At 38.2% G+C, this 9,871-nt stretch overlaps 3 protein-coding genes across 3 annotated transcripts in view; all 3 read left to right on the top strand.

Annotated features, from left to right (window-relative positions):
• The window catches only part of LOC101307628 (cytochrome P450 71A25-like), a 2,168-nt gene extending 1,310 nt beyond the window's left edge, over positions 1 to 858 (top strand). The window contains exon 2 of the mRNA XM_004307450.1: positions 70 to 858. Coding sequence (XP_004307498.1) covers positions 70 to 708 — 639 coding nt within the window. The 3' untranslated portion in view covers positions 709 to 858. The remainder of the gene's footprint in view (positions 1 to 69) is intronic.
• Positions 859 to 4,557: 3,699 nt separating this feature from the next.
• On the top strand, positions 4,558 to 6,428 carry LOC101292267 (cytochrome P450 71A8-like). Its single transcript, XM_004308802.1, has 2 exons — positions 4,558 to 4,956; positions 6,327 to 6,428. The coding sequence occupies exons 1-2, from the start codon at positions 4,558 to 4,560 to the stop codon at positions 6,426 to 6,428; spliced, it is 501 nt and encodes a 166-aa protein (XP_004308850.1).
• A 23-nt stretch (positions 6,429 to 6,451) lies between these two features.
• Positions 6,452 to 6,874, top strand: LOC101291977 (psoralen synthase-like). Its single transcript, XM_004308801.1, has one exon. The coding sequence runs from the start codon at positions 6,452 to 6,454 to the stop codon at positions 6,872 to 6,874; it is 423 nt and encodes a 140-aa protein (XP_004308849.1).
• The last annotated feature ends 2,997 nt before the right edge of the window (positions 6,875 to 9,871 follow it).

Genomic DNA, 9,871 nt, shown 5'->3' with positions numbered 1-9,871 from the left:
TAAATATAACTAGAACATGTTAATTTTCTCTATTTCTGATCTTGCATGCAAATTCACATTAATATGCAGGATGTTTTTACTGCTGGTAACGATACATACGCAATTTTGGAGTGGGCGATGTCTGAACTTCTAAGACATCCAAGAGTCATGAATAAACTGCAAAACGAAGTAAGGGAAATAGTAGGAAGCAAAGCAATGGTGACAGAGGATGATTTAGTTGGCATGAACTATTTGAAAGCGGTGCTCAAGGAGACTTTTCGCTTATATCCTACCATTCCGGTACTACTTCCCAAGATATCGACGGAAGATGTGAGAATAAATGGTTATGACATTAAAGCCAACACACAAGCCATAGTAAATATCTGGAAAATTAGTAGAGATCCAAAGTCATTCAACAATCCAGAGGAGTTCGTGCCAGAAAGGTTTATAAATAGCTCCATCGACTTGAAGGGAAATGACTTCGAATTGATTCCATTTGGGTCGGGTAGGAGGATTTGTCCGGCAATTCAATATGTATCGGCTATTCATGAAATTGCTTTAGCAAACCTTGTGCACAAGTTCAATTGGGCATTGCCTGAAGGAGCAAGAGGTGAGGATTTAGACATGACAGAAACAACTGGCTTAAACATGCGCAGAGAAAATCCTCTAAGAGCTATAGCCATCCCATATTATTCACGAGCAAAGTACCTGAAAGATGGTTGCAGCTAGATAATTTGATATGTATGGCCTTCTTTGAATCATTGTATTTCTTCATTTCTGTATGTTGCTTTTACATTTCATTTCCTTGTAGTTATCGGTGTGACCACCATGCAACAGCGGAAGAGTCTATAACAACAAACAATAATATATTTTGGTTTATGTACGCGACTTTGAAGTGATGCAATATGCAAAGCATGCAGACACCCAATTTATAAATGTCATGCAGGCACCCAATTTATAAATGTAAAACACAAAATATTAGAATTTTGGAAAATGACTGCGCCCTGGTGATCAATGCCATCTCAACCCAGAACGAAGACTTGTCGGAGGTTGGTCCAATTATTTCAGATTGTAAGCGCTATCCATGTTTGTTGAATTTTGGGTGGAGGAGGGACCTAATATTATTCAGGATCGTTTTATAGAGGATGATTGTACTTTAAACTGAGGTTTAGGCTCTATGTCCATCGTCTATTATAAATAATGAAGAAATAGGAAGGAGAACTACCACTCAAACCGATTTAAAAAAAAAATAATAATAAAACATTGAATGACAAAGAAGAGAAGTGTAGAATTGTGACAACGAAAATAAGTACATAATTGAGTGACAGTTCTTAGTCCACATTGTCGCCTATTCCACCCGGCGTCTAGTACCTAATTTGTTAGAAAATATTTTTCCATCACTCTCCGAAACTTAATGAAATTTGAGAAGATAGTGGCATTAATGACTTGAAAAAATTATCTACAAGGTTTTTCTTCGATTATGTGATGATTTCTAAGTAGTTACGGAACGATGTAAGAAAAAGTTTGATCGACTAAGAGCATATGCACCCCTTTCTCACAATCATGTCAAAATGCATGATTATTAGTGTTTCAACGGAGAGAGTAAATGCAACTGTTAGAAAAAGAAGAGAATAGCAACGGCGGGCCCCACAATCCACCATCACAAACCACACAGAGCAACAAAATTTGTCTACCTTTTTGATGGCCATCAAATGGCAGGACTCAGGGTGGGCTCCTGCCAACTGCATTTAAAAAAAAAAAAATCTGCCAACTGCTTTTTTCTTCTTCTTTTTTTGAATATATTTTGTTATTGTTTTGCCCTTTTTTTAATGTAATTATTTTGTTTAACGTATATTAAATTTTTGAGAAATTCTAAATACACACCCTTTATTCCTAAATACACATCCCTCAACTCTGAACTTTTTTTTGGAAAATTTATATTCCTATAAGACCCTTACATTAACTGAAACAAAACAAAAAATAGAATCATGATCTGCGTTGGGTTAAAAACAGTAGAAGGACAACCCAATTAAAATGCATATTCTTTTGCCAAAGAAGAAGAGAGATAAAAAGAGTTAAGAGACTAAACGAGATCTGTGTCCCTCCCTTTAAAGCTTTTCGCAGACATCTATATCAAAATTTATTGATCGATGGGTAATGATGTAATGATGTATGTGTGTGTGGAACTATTCTCTTAAACTTCTGCCATTATTCTAGGGTTTCTTCCTTGCCCACCTTATAATGGGGATTGATTCTCAACATTGTATCTTCATCTCTTATTATATGGTGTGGGGCAGTTTGGATCTTTCTCAAACAGGTGGGACTTGTCACTGGAAATTGGAGACTTAGAGCATGGGGCGATCAAGGATGGTTGTAGACTGGTAGTGGAGGAGAGACGATAGAAATACATGGATGTCCGTTGGTACGGACGACTATGGACGTGTATAGGTGATAGGGGTGAAATAGGAAGTTTATGGCACAAAAACAACAAAAAATAATTATGGGTGTGTATTAAGTATATAGGGGAGTGTATATAAAATTTTTCTAAATTTTTGTATAAATCTTTTTTTTTATTTAGGAAACTCAAGCTCAAACATTGTATTTCAAGGATTTGAACAAGAAATTTGGCAAGAAAGATTGTCATACATCTGGCAATGCATGTGTGGTGATTAATTGATTATCATATATGAAAGATAAAAAATAAAATATTAAATCGATAAATAGTGATTGTTAAATTGACAAAACTGCATCACTGCATAAAAATAAGCCCAAAAAAAAATTTAGAATGAATAATAACTGATGAAAGCAATTGAATCGATCGTTTGATGGTTTGATCGAGTTGAAGGGGTACATATGTTCTAAAGTGGGAGGATGTTGGGTTTAGCCGGTGGGACTTTGGGCTTATAGCTTTTTTGGCTAGATATACAGTCTTGTGACTTGGGTCTAACAACCAATTCCCTTTCCTTTTCTTTTTTTTTGAAAGTAATCAATTCCCTTTCCTTTCTCTCACTGGAGTTGTGCATGATTTATTGATTTAGGCTTCGGCATGACGTGATCCTAGGTCAAGGCTATTTAACTGTTTTGTAGGGTGGAGGGGTACACCAAGATGATCTTTAAGCCCCAAGTCGCTGATCAATACAGATGCAATAATTCAATTTAGTTTGTCCGAGTTTTAATCTTGGTCTTTGCATTTTCTTTTCGATTTTAGTGTGATGGTCCTTTTTTCTTTTTCTTTTTGACATTAGCCTTTCACATTTTCCTTATAGGATTTTAGGTTTTGCTCGGTAGCCTGACTCTTTATAGTCAGTTGAAGTTGAGTATCGAATGTAATGGGGTGATCTTCAGGTTCACTAGCTTGATCTTATACGGTTGTTATGAGCTTTGGATCTATGGAATACATCCAGTTTAGTAAAAAAGAATTTTAAAAAATTGTATAGTAAAAAGCACTCAAAGCAGTAGTGATGAATTTGCTAGTAGCTAGCGTCTACAGATTAGCACAGTTCGTTTTGTCTCCCCACGTTTTTTCTGAAAGAACTGTCCAACCTCTACTTCTCTAATTGGTTGTCCTTGATGTCGATCTTATCTATTGGTTTTGTCCAAACACTAGCATGATCTTGCATACATAAGTCCCGTGCTTAAATCTTCCAATAATACATACGTAGCTAGAGGAATTGGTACTGAAAGAAGATCAAAGATGTTGAGCGATCAAGTCCAGCAAATGCTCGAGTTTGACAACCAAACCTTGTTGAAATCTTTCACTTCCTTAACCCTAATGCCTATGCTACTTCTCTTTTTCCTCATTCTCCTACACAAATGGTTCATCACTATCCCTACTACGAAAAACTCACCACCTTCTCCACCAAAGCTCCCCATCATCGGAAACCTCCACCAACTAGGCTTCTACCCTTATCGCTCGCTCGAAGCCCTAGCTAAGCGCTTCGGCCCTGATCTCTGCTGAAAAACTATCATGGTCATAATTTGATAATTGATGAACAACAAAACTATTCGATTCTCAAAAGATGAAGAAAGGCAAAGAAAAGAGAAAGCAATACTTGATATTTCTGGTTATTGATACAAAATCAAAGATGAAATTGATAAGCTTGAAGAGAAAAGAAACAGATTGGCTTGATATGTAGAGCAGGAAGGCGACTTGTTCTCCAAGTTGATTACGTCACCAGTGGTGCAGATATGGATTGGACCTGCAAGGATGTGGACTCGGCTTGCTGCACTGGGCCTGTATACTCTTAACAATCTCATGCTCCTCCATTTTGGAAGCGTGCCCGTCCTTGTGGTCTCGTCCTCTGAGACCGCCCGCGAGGTTCTCCACACCAATGGCCTCGTCTTCTCCAGCCGGCCCAAGTTGATTGTGTTCAAGAAGCTCCTCTACGATCACAGAGACGTCTCCGCGGCGCCTTACGGGGACTACTGGAGGCAGATGAAGAGTTTATTCGTTTGCAACTTTTGAGCAACAAAAGGGTTCAGTCTTTTCGTGGTGTTAGAGAAGAAGAGACCAAACTGATGATCAGAAAGATAGAACAACAGTCCACATCTTCGTCAGTTGCTCTAAATCTAACCGAAATGTTTTCGACTTTCAACAACGATGTGAGCTGCAGAGTGGCTTTTGGGAGGAAGTACTGCGTTGGAGAAAATAGTAAGATGTTTCAGGAGCTTTTGAAGGAGTTCATGGAGCTAATGGTACGTGTGAATATCGGGGATTACATTCCATGGCTTGCATGGTGGAGCAGCTTCAATGGTTTGAACGCTAAACTAGACAAGGTGGCTAAAGGGTTTGATGATTTTCTGGACAAAGTTGTTCAAGAGCACAGAGATATTGGAGCAAGTGAATCAAAGAAGAATAATGGTATTAATGGAAAAAACGGGGATAATAAGGACTTCGTGGACGTCTTACTTTCGCTGCAGAAGGAAAAGGTGGCTGGTTTTGCTCTTGATAGTCTGAGCATAAAGGCTCTCATCTTGGTAATCAAATCTTTCTCTTCATCTCTTATATATTTGCTTATTGATCATATCTCGTTAGTAAATTGTTAATTATATGTAGAATATATGCATATGTATGTTTTGATAAAAATACTTTTGTTTTCTATACCCAAATTCAAAATTTGGCTCACTCAAACCTATTTAACTTGTTCATATGAGTTTTACCTCTCCAACCTCTATAATCAAAACCTAAACCCAAATCATGTGAGGACCACTCAATTCATGAGTGAGAAATTTATGATTGCTCTTAAATAGTTGAGTCAAAATAGAACCATTTTTAGGTTTAACCCATTTTTAAGCAAATTTGTCGACTACTCTTATTTGCCCACCGTAATGCACACTCACCTTATTTCATGACATGTGTTCTTTTTGTTAACTATACTAAACCATAGTTAACAAACAACAATAAATAATATGTTTTCTTTTCATTTTAAAGATAAAATTAAGTAAAAAAAAAAAAATGAAACATCAACGATTTCCAAATCAATGTAAAAGACAAAGTAAAAGGCTTCAACCTTTCTCGTCTTCTACCTCCAGAAAGCTTTTCCCAAATCCTTAACAATGCTCAAGCTAGCACATCTCAAGCATCCTCTAGTTCTTGCAAACGTCTACGATTAAAGTGGGTATTTTAAAATCCAGACTGTTGCTTGGGAAAAAAATGTTACAAATCAGTTGGCAATCATCCATATGTGGAGGTAAGCTGCAATTTGACTTAATCTCAGTCTGCTCGCCAAACCACGTCCGCCGGTGATTCTCCTTCTTCTAGCGCCAGCGGCTAAGTTTATGGGTATGGGTATGAGAATTTGGTATTGAAGAACGATGGAGGAAAGCTTATGGGTCTAGGTAAGGGAATTGGTATTTATGCTTATCGAAGAACAACTCGTATGGTAATGGGTATTTAAGAACAGAAATGGATTGTTATGAGGTATTGGGTATTGTCCAACAAAATTTGTTGTTGGTATTTTATGGGTAACATAAATCAATCAATCTGATATAAATGAAAAAGAAAACATATTTATTTATTGTTATTTATTAACCATGGTTTAGTATAGTTAACAAAAAGGACACATGTCATGAAATAAGGTGGGTGGGCATTTGGGTGAGCAACTAAGGGTGGCCTATTTCCTATTTTGACTCAACTTATATATGGGTTGAAGATGTAAAATTAAAAACCTAAACCTATTATAGGTTTTAGAACAAGAGTCGGAGATGTCCTTAAAACATATATATGTACCGGAACAACTTTCTTTAGTAAATGAAACTTTTTCATGCAAGAGTCAAAAATAAAATGTAAACCGAAGCAAGGGGGATATAACTACTTAATTTTCTCTAATTCTGATCTTAATATGCAGGATGTTTTCACTGGTGGTAACGATACATATGCGATTCTAGACTGGGTGATGTCTGAACTTTTAAGGCATCCAAGAGTCATGAATAAACTGCAAACGAAGTAAGGGGAATAGTAGGAAACAAAGCAATGGTAGCAGAGGATGATTTAGTTGGCATGAACTATTTGAGAGCGGTGATCAAAGAGACTTTTCGCTTATATCCTACCATTCCGGTACTATTTCCCAAGATATCGACGGAAGATGTGAGAATAAATGGTTATGACATCAAAGCCAACACACAAGCTATAGTAAATATCTGGAAAATCAGTAGAGATCCAAAGTCATTCGACAATCCAGACGAATTCGAGCCAGAAAGGTTTTTAAAAAGCTCCATCAACTTCAAAGGAAATGACTTCGAATTGATTCCGTTTGGGTCCGGTAGAAGGATTTGTCCGGCAATTCAATATGTATCGGCTATTCATGAAATTGCTTTAGCAAACCTTGTGCACAAGTTTAATTGGGCATTGCCTGAAGCAGCAAGAGGTCATGAGGATTTAGACATGACAGATTGACAGCAGTAACTGGTTTAACCTTGCGCAGAGAAAATCCTCTAATAGCCATTCCATATTATTCACCAGCTACGGCAGCTATAGGTAGCTGAAAGATGGTAGCAGCTAGACAATTCGATATTTATGGCTGTCATTTGAATCATTGTATTTTCTTCATTTCTGTATGCTGCGTTTTCATTTCATGTCCTTGTAATTTTCGGTGTGACCCCCATGATCTGTTTCCTTCGTTCCTGTATTTGTTGCTTTATATCTCAGCAAGCGCACGCAACAGCTGAAGAGTCCATAACAGCAAACATGCATATATATATATATATATATATATATATATATATATATATATAGAGACGACTCCCTCAGAGGAGGACTCCTTCTTAGTAAAATTAAAGTAGGACGGACTTCCTTTATTTCGCTCTACTTCGACGGTCGTTACTTTCCAACATCTACCAACCGTAACAATGTAACTAAACAACAATGTGTAGTATTACTTCCTGAACTTAAAATTTACTACTAACTAAATTTGATCTATTGACGTAACGTAATTGTCGACGACCCACCCGTAATTCACTCTACGAAACCGATAGTAAACTCCTGGCCGGGACCACACTATCCAAAGAAAGTTTACCAAAAAAATTCGACATAACCTCCCTTGAAAATGGACAACCCTTCCTAATAATACCTGCATACACTTCAAAAGAATCCATTTAATATCCTCTACTCCTGGAGCCTTCGTGCTCCCCAAATCACAACACCACCCAAAATTTACTAATCTAAATAAATCTCATATCCAACCATTTATAGGTTCAGAGCAACTCTAACAAGAAGAAAGGAAACAAAATAAATTAACAAGCGGAAGCTATATGATGACTATGCCTCATCTCCATGTACGCCTGACCTTGACTAAGCTACCCTGCAAGCTGGGCATTTTTAAAACGAAAGGCCCAGGAAAAAACACTTAACAACGTTAGAGTGAGTGGACAAAAATAAATTAATAAAAATATTTATGCTTCCCCATTTCAATTTCCAAAGAAAATCGAATGCATGCTGCAAGCGATAAAACTTTTATCTCATAAATGTCGAGCCTCACAGGCTCTATAATATATGTATGTATTTACACACGTCCATACTCCCTATATAAATTCATGGGTCTATATAGGGCTACTACGCTCGCGTCCAACGCTCACGTCATGCCTTAATGCGGTGCTACACTACGCCATTAAGGTGGACAGACGGGTGTATAAATATGTGCCCATACCCTCTATATGAATTAAACACTCATATAGGGCTACTACGCTCGCGTCCAACGCTCACGTCACACCATAATGCAGCTATATGCTACGACATTAAGGTGGACAGACACATAGGGCTAGCTAGCATTTTTATACATACTCTCCTCATAAATACATATTTATATTCACCGAAAATCCCATTTTCGGTAACTCTCCAAGAGAAATAAAATCGTCAAATTAAAATGACGTCAAAATGCTCCACAACATTAATTGTTCATCTATGAACTATAGCATGCATTTTATTTAAAACAAAAGTCCACTCACAAATTAGGCCTAAGCCTGACATCGATCTGGGGCCTCGTCTGCTCAAGCCTCCTCACGTCCTGTTCTAAATATAATATTAATTTCCCAACTAACAATCCAACATTTAATCAAAATAGGCAAAATTAACCGAGAGCCGTAACTACGCTCATCATTGCCTAACTTTGATATTCTTAAATCGAAACGATCCGAACTTAAATATCATACTCGGCAGCCGTAATTACAACCTCCCCAAAAATAGGACTTAAATCCTACGGCCGGATTCTACATTAATTAACCGCCAAAAATACCACACTTCAGAAATTCATAAACCTATCCAAAACTCATCCAAAAATTCCATAACTCACTTCAATAAACTCCCCTTAATATTCTAAATTTAAAACCCTAAAAATCTTCCAAACAGTGGCGGCGCCGGCGCCGGCCGGAGGTCGATTCCGGCGACCTCCAATGCCTATGAAATTTTGACAGCATCTTCCTCTCATCATGCTCTACAACTTTCCTAACTACCACAAACCCAAAATCCAAGCCTAGCTATGCCAATCGAACAAAAACATCAAAATCGCTCTAGAATTTCAACTTCACATTTCTCCTTACCTAGCTCAAGAGAGGATGAGCTGTTTGGAGGGGTTGCTACACTGGAGGAGGGCAACAAAACTAGCTAAGGATCGCCGGTTTTGTGGCCGGAGGAGGGAGCTCCGGCGAGAGGACCACCACGGCAGCTAGCGGCTCCGGGCGTCGATCCTCACTTATGGCGGCGCTAGGGGAGCTGTCACCGATCCAGGGATGTAGCTGGGTCGGAGGCCGACCGAACGTGACCGGTGCGGCAGTCCCAGGCGGCCGGACGGCGGCGGACGAGCGGCCGAAAGTTGGGCAGCGGAGGACTCGGGGAGAGGAAAACCGGGAAGAAAAAGAGAGAAGAGAAGAGTGGGTTTTGGGCCTCCACCCAAACCGGTCCAAGCCTAATATACCCAACTCCACTAAAAATAATTACACCCCAAAATAATACCCTAATAAAAATTACATTTTACTAGCTAAAATTTACCATTTTTACCGTCGTCATAACTTTCTCCTACGAATAACTCTCCGAAATAATCGTCCCCCGAAACCCCTCTAGGGACCGATTAAACTATTATCTCAATGACGGAGACGGTAAAATTCTTATTATAATCAAGCTAGTAAATAAGGTAAAAATATAAGAGTCGGGATGTGACAGAATTAGATTAAATAAATCAACAGAACAAAAGTTGTCCAAACAGAACCGTTCGTGTAAATTATGATTACGGAAGCTTAAATGATCTTCAAATTTGATGAAACTTTACAGGAATGATCTACACACTGTGTTTCAAATATTGTACGGTTGAGATGTGGAAATACGACCTGAAAGTGAGCGAAATAAGGAGTCCCTCACTTTAATTTCAAAGAGGGATCTCTCTTTGGAAGGGGACTGTATATA

This window comes from Fragaria vesca, linkage group LG7 (assembly GCF_000184155.1).
Source record: "Fragaria vesca subsp. vesca linkage group LG7, FraVesHawaii_1.0, whole genome shotgun sequence".
In the NCBI taxonomy this organism is placed as follows: Eukaryota; Viridiplantae; Streptophyta; class Magnoliopsida; order Rosales; family Rosaceae; genus Fragaria; species Fragaria vesca.
The sequence above is the reverse complement of the archived record's forward strand: the minus strand, read 5'-3'. Positions and strand labels throughout refer to the sequence as shown.